The 23,080-nt window shown below is 32.4% G+C and overlaps 1 protein-coding gene across 3 annotated transcripts in view; it reads left to right on the top strand.

Moving 5' to 3' along the window:
• Positions 1-23,080, top strand: part of LOC143232652 (CUGBP Elav-like family member 4) — a 442,146-nt gene that overhangs the window by 377,683 nt on the left and 41,383 nt on the right. For all 3 annotated transcript variants that reach the window (XM_076468313.1, XM_076468312.1, XM_076468314.1), the window contains 2 exons: positions 13,800-13,928; positions 21,727-21,806. In XM_076468313.1, coding sequence (XP_076324428.1) covers positions 13,800-13,928; positions 21,727-21,806 — 209 coding nt within the window. The remainder of the gene's footprint in view (positions 1-13,799; positions 13,929-21,726; positions 21,807-23,080) is intronic.

Below are 23,080 nucleotides of genomic sequence, written 5' to 3'. Positions count from 1 at the left end.
GTGCAGACAAGGTGCTGTTCAGGTTGAAAATACCAATAATCACTCTTAAGTTTTTTTTTATATTGCTATTTCCAAATTATTGTATTCGTTCCAACATATGGAAAGCTATTAAATACAAAGCAAATGTGTTAACTAAAACACTTCCTCTCTTTGGTGATATTTTTAACTGTCAGGTCACCTTTATTACTTCTTAAAACCTTAACTTTTTTTCTCAACTTTTTGTTACAAGGATTTTATTAACAAAAGAACTATAACATAAGAATGATTAATTTTATTATAAATTAATTCAATTGATGTGATAATTACTGTCAACTCTATATAATAAAATTAAAAATAGTTCTAGGAAAATATGAACACTGTTGTAATTGTCATGTACAAAAATATGTTTTTAAATAATTCCAACAATTCCCGCAAGCTTGCCAACATTAGCCTCAAAAAATGACATAAAATAAATAAATATATCATGCATTCTGTACGTGTATAGCAAAGCCACATCGGGCTACCTGCTGAGCCCATCGAGAGGATTCTGTGTGTATAAAGAAAACATTTGTAAATAAACTAATGTCTCTGAGCACTATGAGCTGTCTGTACTGTGCCCACCACAGTTATTGAATCCCGATTTTTAGTGATATAGTTCCTCATCCTCAACACTGATCTAGCAGAGACTTCTTTAAAAGTGTTGCAGTCTTCTTGCAAAAAAGAATGAAAGACATTTGGCTTCCGTTTTTGTTGCTGTTGTTTTATAGTGTTTTTAAAGTAAACATCACCTTTTAACTCTAAAATGTGTTACTTTCTTTGGGGAGAGAGGTTTTTTGTATCTGCACTGAGTTATGTGATGAAGTACATAACTATTTTACTTGTTGTACTGGAAGTACCAGCTACTTCACATGTCATAACTCCACATTCTTCATCAGGCTCAATACCATATAACATTCATTATATTTTCATAAAATATACATAGAGTAGTGTTAAAAATTATTATAGTTTTCATACTAACGTGTTACAAAAAACATAATTAATTACATTCATACTTCACCATCTTAAAAAGGACATTCACGCGTAAAACTTTGAAACTTTTTTGTAAAAAATAGTTGTTTAGTTGTGGTTCACCACAAAGGTTTCACAGTGAGTTTTGTTTTTGAAAATTTATCGGTACCTTAATATATGTTTTGAGCAGTACTTTTAGCACAGTACAATTTCATCTGAATTTGAATATCAAAAGAACGATTCGTAGCAACTTATAACAGAAATGACAACATAAATCAGGAACAGAAGTGAAATTTCTCTCTCAGCTAAGTTTCTAACTTTCCAAATTTGTATCGTCACGTGTATATAAAATGTTTGTATTTAAAGCTATTTAGCATTCGTACCAATACCCAACTTTACATTGTCGATAATACAATGTAAACATCAAAATCAACTTGTAAGAAAATTCAATAGCTTAAACTCTACAAACATAAGCTCTAACATCGATTTTCAATTTAATATTTGAAATAACGAATTTATCTGATCAAGCAGTTTCATTAGAATGTCTTATTAAAAGATTTAAATTTGTTCTTACAATCATCGATGTAGAGCTGAAGTGTGGATGACACAACTTGACAGAATTAATTGCTTTTAACCATTTTCTTATGTGATCAGTGTCATAATTCAACTGAATACGTTCTGTATATGTTTATTCTATCTAATTAATGGCAGTACTCAATAGTACAAACTAATTGTTATCGTTGTCTGGCTCTCGTAAAGAGTAAAGTTGTTAAATGAAATGAGTTTTCTCGATATTTAAATCTTATGATATTTGACACAATTAAAGAGCTAAATAATTATCCTTAGTATTTAATTCATGTGAGAAGAAACATAAGCCAATAAAAACTGGGTGATTGTTCTAAACGTTTAGTGTATAGCAAGAGTAGCACAATTTAACATAATACATTGACTTCCCTCAATGTTCATTCCATGCCAGAAATGGTGACTTGTTGCCTTTTATGTCTAACTCATGTTAAGGGTTGCACAGTTCAATATAATGGGTTGATTGTCTTCAATATATTACTGTCGTGAAGAATGGTAATATTTGAGTAGGAAAAACCAAGTCTTCAGAAGAATAATTTCACTCAAACATTTGACACATTGCACATCAAGCAAAAGGAAAAAAATTCTGATATTTCTAAAATAGATATATAAATTGTTTCATTGATAGCTAGTATTAATTAAGCCAACGGCTGATACGATATTCATAATTCCGTCGTGAGGATGTTCGAGTAACAGAGCACAACAAAAATATTGAATAATGAATATTCAACTTCTCTCTCTTTGTATCACTTCCGTAATAACACTTTCATAATAATATAGTCCAATATTAAGTACAATTATTTGGCTTTAAAGATGTCGCTGTATTTACCTCAGACTTTTATTTCCTTTTTTATTCAGTAAATCATATTGTACAAGTGAATTTATTAAAATGTATGGCTATAATTCGTTATGGTGAAAACGTATTCTGGAATAGGAAACGTTTATTTATTTTTAAGTATTCGTAAGTAAGTTTCAACTGTGTTTCGCAGTTTTCTTTAGCTTAACTAAGCAAAGACTTGAAATGTGAATTCCGGTTTTGTCTGGAGAGAAATGCAGTGCATAGCAGACAATGCTTATAAAATAAAAATAAACAAACGCAACGTATTCCCCTGTAAATATAATTTATTTTTCATACTTAGTGAAAACGCCATGTGTCGGAAAAAATTACATAATTTTATGTCTTCAAGGTCACAAGATTTTCATGGTCGAATTTCACGAATGGGGTGTTTACGTAATAAAACAAAATCTGACTCTGTTTGACAGCTCTTGCTCTGGTGACGTTTAGTATCTTAAAATATTTCCTTGTACCTTTCACCATGTTAAGCCACGACTGGAAGGTCTATGTATTTCCTTGTCCTATATCAAATCAGTATTCTTAAACAAATTTATTATTAATCTTGGTTGATTAAACTGATTTGGGAAATTAAAATAATTCGTTTTATCACAACACTTTGCGTGCGTCGTGTTAAAGAAACTGAACTCATTTTAACAATATCTAGGTTTAACCTGTGTAATGGGAAATACCAGAAAGATTTTACATAAAAGCCTCGATTTCTAAACACATATATAATAAGAAATCAAGCGAGTCCGATACCTACCGAATTTGGTAGTTTCCAAAATTATTATCAAATATCCACTGTAATTTGTAAACCTGATTTGTACTTAATACATCATGTCAAAATATATTGCATGTATGACGTCTTATTCTTAATGCATAACTACACAATAGATTATGTTTATTCTACCCACAACCGAAATTTTGTATACTAAATAAACAAGTATATATATATATATAGCGTTTTCTAAGCAAAAGTTTTCCTCATAACGAAATGTTGTTCTCCATCTTAATATATTTATTATTTTAATATGATCTATGAAGTACAAGATCTATGGTATATTTTAATATTGAACTGTAGTATCCTAAAAGTGTGATTAAAGTATGCCTTACTAGGAGAAAATGTTGACACGTATTAAAGTTATTCAAATATTTTTCTTATTATTTATTATATGATTCCCCTCTTCAGTTTAACATGGTTATTTTGTAAATGCACAATAGTTTCATAATTACTTTGTGTTTTTGGCAAATACTATCAGTAACTTCAATTATTTTACGAGTTTAAAAAGATGTAATAATTGTATTTCATTATCCAGTGGTACGAGACTTAGTAGAAAAGCGAAATAATTGCTTTCTTGTTTAACTTTATTCTATCTTGGCTGATTTTGTATGTGTTAAGTGACTTGATTAAGTTTTTAGTTTTAATACTATGTTAAACTTAATTAAGAATGAGAGTTGACTCAAAATGAGATTGGAACACCAGCTGTTATTTGAAACTATCAACACAGATACAACGACTTAAGGCATCACACATAACCCTTTTTGTTTCGGATTTTTTATAAGTGCTCCTACGTCCTCAGGTTCTCATTTTTAACCCATTATATGTTGAGAACACTTCAACGCCAAACTTTTCAAAAGCAAATTAATAAGAAATGTTAATATATGTGTTAAAACTGGCAAAATTACCAGCAAAAGCAAATTAATAAGAAATGTTAATATATGTGTTAAAACTGGCAAAATTACCAGCAAAAGTAAATTATTAAGAAATGTTAATATATGTGTTAAAACTGGCAAAATTACCAGCAAAAGTAAATTAATAAGAAATGTTAATATATGTGTTCAAACTGGCAAAATTACCAGCATTCCTTAGCCCAGATTAATATTTCCCAGCAGCATTCTATTTATTGCCTATCTTCCTTTGTTTGCTATATGTTGTCCCTTTTAACAAAGGAAAGAAGAATAACTATTGCATTTGAACTGTTTATTTTTTTATCTAAAACAAACATGAAGCTGCTGTTTTTAACGTTATTCAAAAATGCTTTGATCTCTACAGAAACATAAGAATAGAGGAGTTCAGCATTTAGTACAGCAATGGCAGAATCATAGATCTCTGTAAAAACATATAAATAGAGAAATTGACCACTGGGAACAGTCATGGCAGTATTCTAGATTTAGTCAAAAGTTCGGTCTGTATACACAATCACCACTTTATTACTATATTTTTTCTGACTAATTTAGAATCGCTACTGTGTCTCTATCTGTTATCTGGAAAAGGAAAAAAAATGTTACGCGAAAAACGTTGTATCTTGACTTCATCTGCAATATATTTTGTGTGCGACATAGGAAGTTAGTATAACTTTCCAAAATGTTTTTGTACAGATTAGGACTCCAGTTATTGTGTATGTTAGCTTACAAACTTTCCTGTAGCCCTGTATTGTAATTATAATTCTTCATTTATATCCTTTATCGTAAACAATTACCAGTAATAGTGGTGTCTTCCAAACCATTTCAGTTTTTAAGAATGGTATAGTATTCTACTGAGACCTTTTGGTCTTCTTATTATAGTAATAATTTTCTTTCTCTGACAGTTTTTGATTGCTAAAACCAACGAATATGGACATGAAATGTAAACTCAATATAAAAAATGATGTAACCATTAAAAAAATCACCATGGAGCAAAGATGATCAAAACATAAAGAAAAAAATCTAAAAGCTGTTTTTATTCGCAAAAGTCTAGTATATCCAAAACAAAATTACACTAATGTACTTCTAAATCGTGTTTCATGTCATTTGTTATGTGTGCAGTTTGGAGTTCATTTAAACGTTAAAATTCTATAGCAGCCCCAGCATGGCCAGGTAGTATGGCGCTCGCCTCGTAATCTGAGAGTCGCGGGTTCGAATCTTTGTCCCACCAAACATGCTCACCCTTTCAGCCATGAGGGCATTGTAATGTGACGTTCAATCTCACTATTCGTTGGTAAAATAGTCCAAGAGTTGGCGGTGAGTAATGATGATTAGCTGCCTTCCCTCTAACCTTATAATGCTAAATTAGGGACGGCTGTCGCAGATAGCTCTCATGTAGCTTTGCGTGAAGTTTAAAACAAACAAATTTATTTAGCTTGAAGAGTACGATCATCACCTTATACTGAAAGGGAACGTTTTATAGAGCAATGGATAAGTAAATATGACAAATTAGACACGTTATATTACCATTAGTTATTAACTAATGATAACCCATTAAGTTATAATAATGATGATTACAATAAGGAAAGGTTAACATAAATTATAACTATATGCTTACTAAAGTTCAAGAACACTCTGTACAACAAGTGAATTAAAAACACTAATCTCAACACTAACAACAGAGTTTAGTCATTTTAAGTAAGTCTCAAATAATCCCAAAGAAATAGAAAGATCAAAGTTATCACTACCATATCGATAGATGATTGCTTGTCCTCAAAATGGCTAGGAAAAAAAAAAGCAAGAAATTTATTCAAAAAGTAATGAACATAAAAACACAAAGAAATAAAAAATCCAATATCTTATGACATAGCGATGAAATCCAAGAAACGGATACAATTCCTCATTTCTCAGAGGCTCAGTATGGCATGGCACTTAACGATTATAAGTTTCAGACTTGGCATAAAGGTAAAACTTCAACGCAAATGTTTAAATGCAAAGTGGTTAATATCTATAATATTTCGATTTTACTTGTATAATTATGTTTGTGTTTGATATACTGTTTTAATTTCAGATTCACGTCCTCAACAGTTAAACAATATTGTTACTTAATACTAAATATTCCACGAAATAAATATCAGCACTCTTTACTATCTCTTGCCAGCGAAGCTTCGAAATAGATGGATTTCAATGAAACGAAAATACTTTTCTGTTTCACTTAGTAGTTTTGTTATCTACACATTGCCTCTTAAGCAAGTGAAAGTAGAACATTTCCATACAGCTTTATCGAAAATGTTTGCATACTGTTCTATATTGATGTTGCTGTCTAAAGCATGGAGTAATTATTGAGTAAATATCCGCATAATCGCACCAACATGTACGAGTTATTATTCTGGTTTGCACAAGCTGTTTTCAGTATTTGTTCGTCAAAACATATGTACATACCTGTTTTGTATAAAAATGTGTACTTTTCTTATCGACTTTTTTTCTAAAAAATCAGTACTATGATCAGACAATTTCTCTCTACTTGGTCTTGAGTCATGCCTCGTTAACTGCCAGAAGTTGTTGGGCGTCAAAATATTCGAATGTCCAGAAATGGTACGAAGCAAAAGGGACATTGCCAGAACAATGTTGTGCCCCCAGTGCAATGAATCTTTTAATCTCAAAAGTTATCGGACAACAGGAAACATTGTTCCAGGAAATTCTACTGGTAGACGCCAAAAACCTAATGCAAGAGGTTGCCGCGTTTTGATTACTTAACATATTAAAGTCTAAAGAACTCTTGCAACACCTTACAACAGAAATGACATGAATATATTGATTTCATGATATCCTGAATAACAGTGAATAGTAGACTCACTAAACAAGGTTAATTTCTAAGAAGAACTATCTGCAAATGATATTAACCAGAATTCACTGCTGTCACCGTGTTACTTGTGGCTCAACAGCTCATACAAACTTACAGTTAGGACAATGTCAACTGGTCATCTTTTCAGATGAATCCTGTTTTTAGCTTTTTAAAACTGATAGTATGATTCGAGTTAGTTATTTGCCTGGATAACAGATGAAGGAAGATTGTCTTTCCCACTGGGAACACACAGGAGGTGGTGCAATAAATGTTTGGGTATGCTCTTCATACCCTCCAAAAAAAAAGGTCAATGGCATGTCCGACAAGCATCACATGGAGATAATTTGCTAGATTAAAGTTTGGCAATAACTTGGTGCTCTCAGGATGGCAATATCTTTATTCACAGTGCGCGTATTGTACAAGATTTCTCAACCTCTACGTTGTAATACCATTGAGAACTTTTGGGCAGAACTGAGTTGGAAAATTGCTAACCAAGGTCACTACAACGCTCAGTAGTGATAAGTTGGGATAAAATCATGGTGGATTACATCAATAATCTCTTCAACTACATGTCACGTCGTCTTGCAGAGGTAATTGGAGTATGAGGAGGATCATTCAAATATTGAATGTTTAATATGAGCATTAAACGTTCGAAATAATTTTTCTCTCCGAAACAAAACTTAGAGGTTAATGTAACAAAATATTTATAAATATAATATACACTGATTATTTTTCACTAAGCAGTTATTGATTTATCCTTCTTTCAGGTAGCTCAGCGATAAGCTTGAGAACTTAAACGTTAAAATTCAGGGCTTAACCCCTGAGGTGGGTGCAGCGCAATTAGCCTTTTGTGAGATTTGAAAATAATGCGCAAACAAAATAATTGTTTTTTTATCATTATTTGCTTAGAGATATGTATTTCACATTCATTCTTATTATGAATTATTTTTAGAATTTAGTTACTTCTTGTTCAGAATGCAGCTTGTAATTTGAGAATTTTTTCCACTGATTTGGATGTATTCCTTGTCATTTATATGTACTATAGAAAATCATGATGCTCTGAGAAGTTCATAATATAATTTTTTCTCTCAACATACCAAGTTTTGTATGAATATATAGTTTTTAGTATGATTTTTTTTTATCTTAAATACTTTTATTTTCTTACATATTATATACTAATTGAAGTACTCGTCCCTAGAAGGAGCTTATGTAAATCATGATCAATAGAAGATTATCTTAGAACGTTAAAACTTGTTTCCCTTATGCTTTATAAGTGTCAAAAACAAAGGACCCCTGTAAACTCTAAAACATAAAATTTGTGTGCATCTCCCCATAGTTCTAATAAACCACCATGCCAAATTTGGTGAAGATTCAGCAAAAACTGGGCAAAGTAGTGGTAAAAACGCCCATAAAAACAGCAAAACACAAAATGTACAATTGAAATTTTGTGTGTTTCCTCCACATTGACCCATTTAACCTTCATACCAACTTTGGTGAAGATCCATCCACACTCTGCGAAGTAATTAGTTGATCTGTTTGTTTGTTTTTAAATTTCGCGCAAAGCTACATGAGGGCTATTTGCGCTAGCCGTCCGTAATTTAGCACTGTAAGGCTAGAGAGAAGGCAGCTAGTCATCACTACCCACCGCCAACTCTTGGGCTACTCTTTTACCAACGAATAGTGGGATTGACCGTCACATTATAACGCCCTACGGATGAAAGGGCAAGCGTGTTTGATTCGACGGGGATTCAAATCTGCGACCGTTAGATTACGAGTCGAACGCCTTAACCCACTTACCATGCCGGGCTACATAATTAGTTGGACACACAACAGATAGCAATATAATTTTTTACAGATAAAGCAGCATGCAATGTTTCGTAAAAATGCAGTGTCGTTTAATATTGCTTTTACCATTGTAAATAATTTTCACACGAAAAGAAAAATATGAGCATTGAGACATTCTTTAAGAATTTGGTATCTCAAAATTAATAGAAGATATTATTAATATATTGGAATTTGTTATAATTAAACTATGCATGGGTATACTGTGTTTGGTGAAAGTGTTTGTCATATATTACAGGATGCCGGAAATAGTAACTCTTAAAGTCCATTTTCTCTCCTTTCGCTAAATATGGTCATGCGGTTGGTTCTCTTCTCATTTCACTTTTGACTAACACGAATCTTGATTATGACTTGCTTTTACGTGTGTCTACGTCGGCGTCTAGTTTTCTAGGTAAATCTATAGTTAATCTGTCAGCTTTGTGCACATGCCTTTGTTGTTATTAATATATTTCACTAAGTTTAAATGTGATTAAGCTATTAGATCGAAGATGTTTTGGTCTATTAATGCAAACAAGTTTCTGGAATATGACTTATTTTGGGTGGTGAAGTATGTTTCTGAGATTTAAATCCTTTCGGAGATTATTTTTATTTAGGTAGCCCGAAGAATCAACACTAAAGTGGCTCGATTCTGTTGTAGACAGAGCGCAGTCAGATCATTGTGCACATTTGCGCTAAAATTCAACAACAATAGGTACGTTTGTATTTAGTAAAAACTGGATGTAGTGTTCAATGCGATTTGAAAAATTGAATGTTCATGGCAAGTATGTGTAAAGTAAGATAGACTTCTGATGCGTAGTTTAGAGTGATTTTAATATGTTATTATAAACCGAGGATTCCATTGTGATTTTAAAAAACAATTCAAACTTAATTTATTTGTGTGGAAATAATTTGACGGACAATTTATTAAAAGCTACAGCTTAAACTACCTTTTTACAAAATCTGATGTCTGGGTGGTTCGGGCGCTCAAGAAACAAAGTTTGACAAACTACTGTTTTGTTATTTTGTAAAACTAAAAATGTTTTGATCGTTTGTACTTATGGCAACATTATTTTGTTTGAACATTTGTTATTAGAATGTAATTTTTATATGCTGCTATAATACTTGTCTTTCAAATGTTTCATTTGTCATAGAATGGAAAAGAGGTATCATGAGCTTATTCACTCCAATGCTTTACTTCAGAAGTAAAAGACACATTATTTCCACTAAAAATACTTTATTGCTTCTCTGGTATTAAGGAGTTTCACAACGTAGAAGAACTCATTTTAAAGATCCAAATGAGTAGTTTACTTAAGTACCTTTTAGACGTGAGATGGTAATATGAATAATTTAGCAACAAAAAAAAGAAAATTGCTCTAGTGTGAGATTACCTAATCGATGCATTTCAGACAAAATAAACCAAACCACTCTTCTGTAAAGCATTTAGTAATTACACATTGCAGAAAACACAACGAACTAACTGTTCAATATAGGAAAAGAAAAAATAATTTCTATGTGATTATGTAGGTAAACTAGCCTTTTCTAAGAGAGGTAGAAAGGGTATATCACTATATACGTTTGTTAGAAAACTCATTATATTATTAAGAAACCAAACAAACGGAGCATCACAAATGCATAGCAATGACGGCAATCATATCAACTCTTAAATAAAAGTCTACCGACATGAAGTTACCAGTAAGAACTGGTGGTAACTTATTTAAATAAAACACTTTTATCAGGCTGAAGTTTATTACTATCTTCTGTTGTGCCCTTTTGTAATAAGCTGTTCAGATAAAATTTACATGTTTATTGGAAATAATAGTCAAAACTGGAAAAAAAAAACTTACAATAGGTAGCTTCACAAATATTATATATAAACCTCGTGAGGTTTGTTTAATAGCTAATATTAAATTTCTTAATTTGAATTCTCTTTGAAAGTGCTTCTGGAAAAATTCAAGAGTCAATATGTACTCCAATTGATTACTTTAATAGATCTTGAACTAACATCCTGCGGCATATCTAAAAATGTCTTGTTGAGTTGTAGATTAGTCATCGAAACGTCTAGTAACTGATCAGTTAGTAGATGTCGTCGACTTAAGGTTACGAAAACAACTTTCAAGTAAATATTAGAAATGCACAGTTAAATTAATGAAGATTCTGCGATTTAGGGGACAAAAACTTTCACAAGCATGATAGATTGTTGTACTATTCTGTTTGAAAATCTCTTGCTATTTAAGAAGTTTTGGTGATGTCTGTGAGAAAGATATTATCACCAACAATTTCAGGTATACTTTAGATATTATTCCCCATCCATTAGAATTAAGTGAGTCAACTTCTTACCATAACATCTTATGAATAACAACTAACAGCTTACACTGTCGGACTTACACGAAGGCCTCATATGGTTTTCCCCGTATTGCCACTTTACAGTCATCCAAGAAAAGAATGAAATATGACTCATCAGATGAAACTTCACTCTTTCAGTCATTAATTATTTATAAATGATGCCCAAACACCACTAAAAGCATGCCTGGATATAAGATAATTAATATAAGTTGTTAGTAATCATATGATTATTCTTTTCTCATTAGGCTTAGATTATTATCACATTAGAATGTGATAATAGACATAGTAGACAGTTGCGACACTTTGGCATCAGTTGCACTTTACGAGCTTATTCGTTTATACTTTTCCTCAATTAATCACCAAAATTGCGACCACAGTTTTTCACAACAGTTTTTCAGAAGTAGTCAGTTTTGATTAACACCGTAGGTAAACTCTGAAAAATAATTTTGGACCAGCTGTTCAAAAATATTGATATTAATAACAATGCATCTGTTGGAAATAAATCTACTGCTATGTTCTTTTGAAACATAGATATTCCTGTTCTTACCCAAAGGGTCTGTCATGGCCAAGTGGTTAAGGCACTCGACTCGTAATGTACGGGTCGCGGATTCGAATCTCCGTCGCCCCAAACACTCTTGTCCTTTCAGTCGTGTGGCTGTTATTATGTGACGGTCGTTGGTAAAAAAGTAGCCCAAGAGTTGGCGATGGGGGGTGATGACTAGCTACCTTCTCTCTAGTCTTACATTGTTAAATTAGGCACAGTTAACGCAGATAGTCTTCGTGTAGCTTTGCGCAAAATTCGAAACAAACAAAACCAAGCTTACCCAAATTCATGCAGACTAACCCTTTATAAAACTAATTCAATTAATCAACAGAGATATCTTCTGATCACCTTATTATACATAATAAAACAGCCTTACTAGTTTAATGTACACAATAAACGCTATTACCATTTATATAAGTGATCATATAACACTTTTGCTGTGAACTAGACAATATGTTTATTTTATAGAAAAGCTATACAATAGACTCTCTGCGATCTTTTCACCACAGGAATTGAACGCTGGATTTTAGCGTTATAAGTCCGTAAATTTTTCAGTTGGACTCACTGAGAGGACAAACTTGACAGAAAGAGCTAGTTAAATAAAGTGATAAGTTTTTCTTTATCGAGGAATCTCTACTGTATTATTATTTTCTTATATTGATTTCTCATGGATACTTATGGACTATAAGTGTTATTTATAATGGTTTATTTGTTGGCTGTTAGGCAAAAAGCTACCAAACAGGCTGTCTGTGTTCTACCTATTGCTAATGTCGAAACCCGATTAGTAAGATAAAAAATTCTGAAACTTACCGCTGAAACTGCGAAGGCATATTTTCGTTAGCTATAATATTTTCATTTCCTTTATTTTGCATTAACCATCTACAAATATGTGTTGACTACATGAGAGAGAATTGTGAAATGTTTAACGTATAAAAAGTTTATTAAAAGTACTCATTCCTATACTGCCGATTAACCAGATTTTGTTGTCGACTGAATGCAATGAAAACTTAGTATTAATTTTGATTTTTTCAAAATCCATTGAGTTAATATGCTTTCGGAGTTTATCCATGCTTTGAACTATGATATTTGAGCAGTAAAACTTATTCTTCGAAAAGGTGTAGTCATTAGCTGAAGATTTAGTTTTTGATGATGCTTAAGAAATCCTTCATAATTTTAACAATTTAGCATTATTATTTAAAAATTATAATGATTATTTTAAAATATGTACTTAAAGTTTTGGTTAACATTTTCTATTTTGCTGCTATTGGTTATAAGTTTTTGCATTGGCAAATGGATTGTAAATACGCAAAGGAATAATTTTCTTCAATACTTTTGTTAACCCAGCCGCAAATGAGTCTTATGATAAACATATTTGAATCATAACTAAGCATTTCTTTCATGTTAAATTGTGAGGAGAAAAATAAGGTATTTAATGGTTTTACTTTAGAACGCTCGCCCTTTTAGCTATAAGGGCGTTATAGTGCAATGCATAATCCCACAATTCGTGGTTAAAAAAGTAGCTCAAGAGTTGACAGTAGGTAGCGTTGACTAGCTGCTTTCCTTCTAGTGTATGATTGCTAAATTAGAAAAGAATAACACAGATAATCCTATAATCCTCGTGTAGCTTTACGCAGGTCGCGAACCTTAAGGATCACTTGCATCAGTAGAAAATGTTTCCTGGTCTTGAGCACATCGTTTCAGACTACGACTTTACCCATAGCAACACAAACTGAGTTCATTTCTATAAGGTAGGAATTATAATACAACAGAGCGTTCTCAGTGGCACCCAAGATTGGTATTTGATTATCAGTTGCAGGTAAACTTTATAGATACAATATTGTCATTAAATATATTAAGCATTTTTATTATTATTTTAACATATTTGAAATCTCTTTGTAAATTTGTTACTAACATTAATCCTGGGAAAAAATGAGTCATAGCTTTGGACCAAACAAAATTATTATTAAAAATAAAAAATCTACATGGCGTGTCTATAGTATGAAACGTTAGAGGTATCTGAATGAAATCTATCTGTATATTTTCAAATATGTATAGTTTAAATGTCCTTGAATGTGTTTTTCTATGTGTGCGTATGCATGTGTAAATATTAGAGTTTAGTGAATTTTAGCACTAATTTAGTATAATTTATCTTCTTACAGAGGATCGTAAGCTCTTTGTGGGCATGCTCAGTAAACAGCAGACAGAGGATGACGTTCGTCAGTTATTTCAACCTTATGGAGCAATAGATGAGTGTACAATCCTTCGGGGACCTGACGGCCAGAGTAAAGGTAGGTAGACTTGAAGGTACGTTAGTGGCTTGGAAAGTCCGGAAAATTAGTCATTTCCTGTGTAATTACTCAATACCTTACTTCACTGTCGAGTTGAACAAGAAGCTTATTTATCGGTGCAGCGAACAGGTCGAGTCTCTCACCAAATTCTCTTATATTCATCACACTTTTTATTCATCCTTTCCTGAAAGAGAAACGTTCTGAAGCGGGTGATTAGGAGAAAATCCGATCTCTGAGTTTAACGATTCCACTGATCATTCTAGCTTTACGAAAGGATTTTAGATTCTAATATGTCTCTCGAAATGAAAATTACTTTCATGAAATAACTCAGACCTAACTGCTATCTCAAATATGTTTCATTACATGTACTCAGTCAACTGAGAAAACGTTTAGCATTCTAAATTTCTAAAAAAATATTCATGCTAGTCATAACATTTCATTATAACCTTTACATAATTATTACACCTATTTTATGGTTAACAGAACTTCAAGGTTATTCTTGCAATATGAACTTTCCAAAAGTATATTTAACTGTTCTATCAGAATAAAGCAATAGCATACTGAAAGGGGTCAGTAAAGCTGGATGATTGTTTGTTTGTTTTGAATTTCGCGCAAAGCTACTCAAGGGCTATCTGCGCTAAAGCTGGATGAAATATTTTGATAACATGGTATTAATTTTAAAAATATTTAGCGTAACAGCTATATTCGGGTATTTTCTCTCCATGTTTGCTGTATGGCCTATATAAGTAAACTCAGATAATTGTTCTGGAGTTTCTACGCATAACTGCACAAGAGTAATTCTTTGCAAAACTATCCCTAGTTTTGAAGTGGTAAACTAGAAGGAAAGCAGCTATTCAACAACATTCACAGCCATCTCTTGCACTATTCTTCTCTGAAGACGTAATGATATTTGACCGTTATCTTATTGCTCACCCAATATTCTAAAACGCGTAATGCGTTTTTACGACAAGAGCCACGAACCATGAAGGTCTGGACGAACTAATTATTTGACCACACCTAACCCGAAATTAGAGGTCTCCCAAAAGCTGGGATAAAGTTGTATTGTAGGATCCAAATAAAATGTATTCGAATAAATTTCATTAAGAGGTAACATTGTCCAACGTTAAATTTCAACTGTATGTAGAGTTGTCAATATAAACTATATAGCAGTTTAATAAAATAAGTTATTTCAATATATTTTTCAACCATTACTTGAAAGCAGATAATCAGCCTTGTTACTGTCAGTGTTCTACTTTCATTGAATGACACAAAAATAAATACCAATCAACTATATTTCTCGAATATTTCGTAGGTTTATTAATAATGTGTGATTTTTTTTCAATATTATGAGCTGAAGCTATCCATTATTCCGACTTTGAAATACACAACATATAAAGATAAAATATTACTGGAAATATTATTTTTAAATAAATTATTATTTTGTGAACTAATTTAGCATATGACATACGTAAGAAAAAACTAACCTTTATTTTCTACTAAAGATAATTCTACTTAACATCACATTGTTTGCAAACTAATGTCTGTATACCATATCTAGTCAAGTCAGGAAATTTGAGTACATTATTTTATACAGTATTAAAGGAAACGAAACTTTTCTACGTATTTAACACAAATTGTACTTTGTGATATTTTTACTGTTACTGAATTCTTCCCACATTTATTTTAATGTTCGTTACACGTAAGACCCAGAATATGATAGTAGAGGTGATGTTATTATGTACAGTTACTTCAACATTGTGATCCTTCTATGCCACTACTCTAAAAATATTATTTTTGTTTCAGGGATTACAAAACTAGCAAAATTCATTTTGTATGTTTTTGTAGGCGTTATATGAATTGTTTTTTTTACGCAGCGCAGAAAATTTTACACGGTAAAGACAAACGGGAATAGTACTAAACTGTGTTTTTGTTTGGTTATTTCTATTTCATTGTGCGACCTGGCATAGCTAGGTGGTTAGGGCGCTCAAGTCATAACGTGAGGGCCGTGGGTTCGAAGCCCTTTGTTTCTTAAGCCGTTGGGGCGTTATAAAGTGACGGTAAATTTCACTAGTCATTGGTAAAAGAGTAGCCCAATAGTTTATAGTAGGTGTTGATAACTACCTGCGTTCTATCCAGTCTTACACTGCTAAATTAGAGACGGCTAGCGCAGATAACCCTCGTAGCTTTGCGCGAAATTCAAGCAAACAATGTATTGTACTATGTTCCGTTGGAAATATGTATAATTTCACGTTCTATGAGAGTGGAAATATTATAATCAAAAGGAAGTTATTATAAAGTAGAGAAAACTGAACCATTTTACATTATTTAAAGCGATAATTTATTATCTTAATTGTTTTATACATAATAAGTTACACTGAAATACTTTGACTTTCTACAATTTAAGCCCACTCGGCATGTTTGTCGACTCACACCTCTAGAAACCGGATTTCGATACCCATGGTGGGCAAAGCACAGATAGCACATTGTGTAGCTTTGTACTTTTCCAATCAATCAGTCCTACAGGTTAAATCAACCTATAAGTAAAACTTAGGTATCTATATAACTGAGTGAAATAAGGGTATCATTCTAATTTATTTTAGGTTACAATACCTATCCTAGTATGTTTAAATCCTTTCCAAATCCCTTTCCTTTGAATACCTCAACTCTTCCCGTCGTGTATGTTAAGATATGGAAGACTTGTTAGTTGTATCCTTTACTGGAGTAAATTAACATTCAGTATAATAGCACAAACGGGAAATAATTTATTTTTAATTTTCGTATTTTCATGCTTGTTGCTCATCCAGAGAAAGAAGATATAGTTTTCAGAGTTTTTGAGTGAAGCTACCTGATGAGCTATTTGTAATGTGTCCACCATGGACAGTGTTTACTGCTATAAGGTAACGGATTTACTGCTGAGTTAGCCACCAATAGATGGAAGAGGTCATCACTCTATTCCTGATATATGTTAAGTGGTTGACGCCATTTAGACGAACTCGCATTCATATTAATTCCATAACCAGTGGTAGATCTGCCGCAACCTCTTCCCGTTTTCCATTATATCAGACATTATACTGGTGTCACACTTAAATGTTTGTCATTTGTCCGTTGTCTTCTGAAAGAAAACGGGAATTATAATAATTGATATGATGCCATTCGTCCTTAGTCTTCTGAACTATGACGGGAATTATATTACTTGATATATATATATATATCTTATTTGAAAATTTTCAACAATTTTTGCTGCTGGAAGCTGAGTATTTGCTGGACATAAAAAAAATGTTACATACATCTAACTTTGAACCTGTAGAAAAAAATCATATTTTCCCAAAATATGTAATTTTATCATGTTTTGCTTGTTTCTTGTTAAACGAAAAATTATACAATGGGCCACCCCTACTTTGCCCTCCGATTTTAAGTATTAGAAATCCTCATATCTGCCACTAAGCCATAGAGGAGCATTTTTTATAACACTAAGTTGGATATATTAAAATTATACACTTTATAGTATTGCGTTTAGCAAAATACAAATAGCAGTCTGACTTTTATTGCGTTTAGGAAAATACAAATAGCACAGTATGACTCTTTCAAGATATTGTACTTGTTTATAACCAGTCAAGTGTTATTTACTTCTGATAAAGTTTACTCACCTACTTTAAATATTACTTCAGTGGCAACATATATATATATACTAAATTCATTCATGTTTACTAACTAAACGCCAAAGTAATTATTTGAACAACACTATCTTTGAATACTTGATTTCTCTTATTCCACATATAGGAACTGCAAGTACAATTTAGGGCAGCCCATGTGATTCTAGTTCAAGCCATTCAGACGTTACATAGAGAAAATAAAAATCCTAAATTAAAAAAAAAATAGTTTTGAAAACTAATCATCAGATGTGTATATTACAACTCACTCTCTTTTAAATCGTTTTCACAAGAAAGGTTTAGAGAATAACAATGTAAAGTCTACTGCTCCAAGACTCTTATCGTCAAATCCCTTAATCATTGTTCATAATTATTTAATTTTACTCTCTCTAATGTGTCAAAAGTTAATTTTTTTCGGAGGATCTTGTTCTTCCTTTTCATATGGAAGCGTATGAATATCATCAATATTACCATCTGGACTATCATCACTCTATTCACTTTGTTTTAAAGGTACCTATCTTCTGATTTGGACACTTCTGCTCAAATCATTGGACAGCTTTTCACTATGAAATTGTCACAAATAATCACATAGAACAATCTTTGATATTTTGACCTTGCGCATCTATTTTGGTACTCCATATTGTAAATCTTGTGTTTATTACACATGGCCAGACTGTGTCCATTCACTCAAATGCTTTAAACAATAGCTCTGGGAAAACATGTCTAACTGTCTTTGTGGATGAAGAACTACAAACACTGGTTATCAGACACAAAGCAACCAACATTTTGAACCGTAGAAGTCGTTGGTAAAAGAAATGCTCAAGAGTTGGCGGTGAATGATGATGACTAGAAGCCTTCACTCTAGTCTTACAAAGCTATGTTAGTGATGGCTTGCGAAATTCAGAACAAACAAACAAAGATACAACCTTATCACGTCATAATTTCCAAGATAGTGGCCATTAATCAGAATGTGTTGTCCAAGTCAATAAACTCTGAAAATATTACAGAAAAAGAGTCATGTATATGCTAATAAATTCAATATAATGAGAATATGTTCATCTGTAACCACTTTTATTTCTACTAACGTTTCTAGATTAGAAACTATAAGCTCTTCTCTCTTGATATAGATATCCGTACCATCAGAAACAAGAACAGTTCTATCATAATCATTTCCATATTGCCTTCGACTGAATGGCTTTTTGTGATTCAAAATGTAAATTTTACTCACTTTATATTAAAACTTAATTCACTTCGTCTATTAATAAGAGTTTTTGTTTTGTCTCATATTTTGCATGAGAGATGGCATCATCAGTCAAGCATTTGTTTCATATTATCTTCACAGAAACGACCGTTCTTAGCTTTACCATCAGTAATACGAGGCGCATTCGAGGAGTGAAAGTATGAAAAGTATGTACGTGCGTCACACATGTACCAACCTAATGAAATTGTTATTTAGTAATCCAATAAGGCTGTGATAGTAAGGCTGAAGGATTGCAAAAATCCAGACCTTACACACATTAATGATACGACTTTTATACACCTTGTAGTGGCTGCAATGGTTCAATTGTATTGAAATGCATTGCATCAAATGTATTCGAAGTTCTGTATTTTCATATATATATTTTTTTTACAACGCCTACTGTTTCCAGATAAAACAGCGGCAAGTCAACGGATTTAGAATTCTATAATCTGGGATTGAATTTCTCGCGGTGAAATCAGTAAACATCTCAACGTGGCCTTGCCATAATACAGACTAGCAACATCAACTGGCACGAATAGAAATACGGACGTCTATACATCTCTTTCTTACTAGGCCCGGCATGGCCAAGCGTGTTAAGGCGGAGGACTCGTAATCTGAGGGTCGCGGGTTCGCATCCCCGTTGCGCCAAACATGCTCGTCTTTTCAGCCGTTGGGGCGTTATAATGTGACGATCAATCCCACTATTCGTTGGTAAAAGAGTAGCCCAAGAGGTGGCGGTGAGTGATGATGCTAGCTGTCTTCCCTCTAGTCTTACGCTGCTAAATTAGGAACGGCTAGCGCAGATAGTCCTCGAGTAGCTTTGTGCGAAAGACAAAAACAAACTTTCTTACTGCTACACAAACTTATAACAGAAACTTGGTCAGCATACTTGCGGTATATGTTTTCCGCAGTTTTGAGGGGTCGATAACTAAATACTAACATTCATGTTCTTAAGACTTCATACGTATCTCCTTCTTTACCGTATTTCTAACTTCCACCTAGAACAAGTATGCCTCTTGTAAAACCCAGAATGATCAGGTGCTTAGCATGCTTGACTTACAATCTGACGGTCGTGGGTGTGGGTTCGAATTCCTTTTCCACCAATCATGATTACTCTTTCAGCCATGGGGCGTTATTGCGTTACGACCAATCCCACTATTCATTAGCTCAAGACTAGCCCAAAAGTTGATTGGGGGTAGTAACGATTAGTTACCTTCCGTCTAGTCTTACACTGCTAAATTAGGGACGACTAGCGCAGATAGTCCTCGTGTAGCTTCGCGAGAAATTTACAACAAACAAACCAAGCCTCCTATAAATTTCTAATTATTTTTCTACACTTTAGTTGGTATTTTTGTCGTGTTATATTCAGTTGTCTCTTATATAGAACCTGTTTGGACTTGATGAAATTATTTTCTAATTTCTTAAAGCATTTTATGTGTTTGTCACACATTCCTTTGGGTTGTGTTACCAACAGCTTGAAGCAACTTTGACTAGTAACAAATCCTGTCTACTTCAAATAATTCAACAGATACATTTAAAGCATTAAACTTCTTTCAAAAAAGCACAATTTCAATACTTGTATGTATAATAAGTGTCATGCACCTCCAAGGGCTAACCATGCAGAAGCTTTTATCCAGTACTACAATTTACGAAGAGTTTTTTCACCAAAAGTTTTTGCTTTCTTTAACAATCTAAAGACTAGATTCACCTAATATATTCAAGCTAGTAATGGGTGATGAAGTGCACCTCCCTCAATGTGAATACACTTAGTAATACACATTTTAAACCACACATTCTCACTTTTTTATGCAGGTTTTCAAAGTTCCATTGACCACAAAGTTAAAACTTGATTCGAACTGAATTATCCTGTGTATAACAATCCATAAAGTATAAGTTCCGTACCCCAAAAAGATCCTTTCAAATTAGGTTATACCATTTTCCTTACGTCTGCTGTATGAAATTGCAACTTGGAAGCATTTTGCCATCAATGTGGTGAATACGAAGTGTTTGTTTTTGCTAATAGTTGTCCACATACAAATGTTCAAAATTATTTATAGCCTTTGAAACCACGTTTTAATTCAATTTTATTTGTTTTGTGATGCGACATATTATTTCAGGTCCTCAAGAATAACTTAATTAATATTTAATTTCTAGTTTAATCCTACTTATATAATATAGCGTATGTTTGTGTGTACTTTCTTATAGCAAAGCCACATCGGACTATCTGCTGAGTTCACCATAATATTACAAGTTTAACTATTATTACTTATTGAAAAAAGTTCATTATAACTGTATATTAAGAACATTCTTCATTCTTACTCTGTGTTTGAATTATGAAATGTAACTTCGGCATTTTATGACAATATCAATATATTTACATGGTTTTTCTTTATCAATTACAGAAACAGTATTGCACATTTTATGTAAATAAAATGGCCTAAACAGAAACCAAATACATTTAAACGAATAAAGGAACTTTCAAATAGCATGAAATATCATCATAATTATCAAATGATAAGATGCCTAACCAAATTAAGACTTCTCATGTTTTCTTTTTTCAGTCGTTGAATAATTATGTTTTGTATAACCATCTAAAAGTGGGATAAGAAAAGTCATGAAAAAGGGTATTTATAAATGTTACATTTTGTGAGTTGACTGGTCAAACTATGTTATAAATATAAAGGTGGTAACTTTATAAGACTATTTATCTGACGATTTACAAATCAATATGATCCACTATAATAACATGTAAATACGAACTTAACACTAGAGCTTATAAAAAGGACCAAATAATGTTACCAATGTTTTATGTACAAAGAAAATGGTTTAGTCTTATATCTTATGATTTTTAATACGTTATCGAAGATTTGTTTTCATGAATATTTACTTTTTTGATTTACAATTTCAGGTTGTGCATTCGTCAAGTTTGGTTCTCATTCTGAAGCACAGTCAGCCATCAGCGGACTTCATGGTAGTCAAACAATGCCAGTAAGTAAACAAATAGATATGATGGTGGGTTTTTAAGCTGAGTTCAAAGTTAAAAAGCCAAGATTTTACATATATATTGAATAATGTTTGGTTTTAGCAAAATCTTGTTAATATGATCAATTAAAATTAACATCCGATCAGAGCAAGCTACCAACTTATAGCAAAACTAAAATTCAACCAGGTAATGAGTATAGCTAGTTCAATGGCGGAGATTATGTTTTCACTTCTATGTGTGTGTGTTTTGTGTTTGCCAGCAAAATTTCTCGAAAACCGTTGATTGTATGTAAATTAACGTTGCTATACTTTTTTACTATAACACGACTTAGTAGTGATTGGTTTTGAAGGGTAAATATAAAAGATGAAGACCACAACAAGGTCAAGTATATTAAAAAAATCCCTGTCTATTAACGTGTGAACCGATTTTTCACACCATATTTGCGCTATACCTTAGTCAAAAAATGACTGGATTTTCGTGAAACTTGGTGAACATACGTGAAATATTATTCTTCATTGTCCTAATAAGTATAGCCTGTGTCCGTTGATAATAACGGACATACGGACACATTTTTGTATTTTTTGAGAGGTCGAATATAATCAACGCTGCGTGACGGAAGTATACTTTCCTCTGAATGCCTCTGGTAAAACATGTATTTCTTACTTCCTTGTTTATGTATTTTTTATAATTCGTGCACGGAACTCTTCCTATTAATGATATCTCAGGCTCAGCCGGTTTAATAGATTTAGGCTTGATAAAAATACAGCTTTCGTCTTACAAAATGGTTTTATTAAGGACAACAGAACAAACTGTAAAATGTTGAATTAATTGAATAAAATTAAGATGAAGAGGTGTTTGATTATTGGATATTTTCAGAAAACTTTATTACCTCTTACTTTTAATTTCTATAAACCGAACTAAAATGTTATTCAAAAAACTATTGTTAGTTCTAAAATGCAACATAAATTTAGATGTGTTAAACATTTTACCAAATACTGTTCATTCAAGTATTTACTTGTATATTTCTTGTTTAGCTCAGAATTACTCACCAGAGTTTTCAGTGATATGAACTGAGAATAATGAAAGTAACTATAAAAATAATGGAATATATTTTAACCTATGGAATATTAAAATACCAGAAGATAGCCCTTCACAGAATTAGATTTCTATCTAAACAAACATTCACAGTTGTAAAAGTCAATGGGGAACACCCAACCAGTCACATTCATTATAGTTGTGTTTTGGTATTTTCTGTACATTAGAGTCACGACTTTTTGCT

The sequence above is a fragment of the Tachypleus tridentatus genome, chromosome 11 (genome assembly GCF_004210375.1).
Source record: "Tachypleus tridentatus isolate NWPU-2018 chromosome 11, ASM421037v1, whole genome shotgun sequence".
NCBI classification, from domain to species: domain Eukaryota; kingdom Metazoa; phylum Arthropoda; class Merostomata; order Xiphosura; family Limulidae; genus Tachypleus; species Tachypleus tridentatus.
This window is presented reverse-complemented; position numbering and strand designations above follow the sequence as displayed.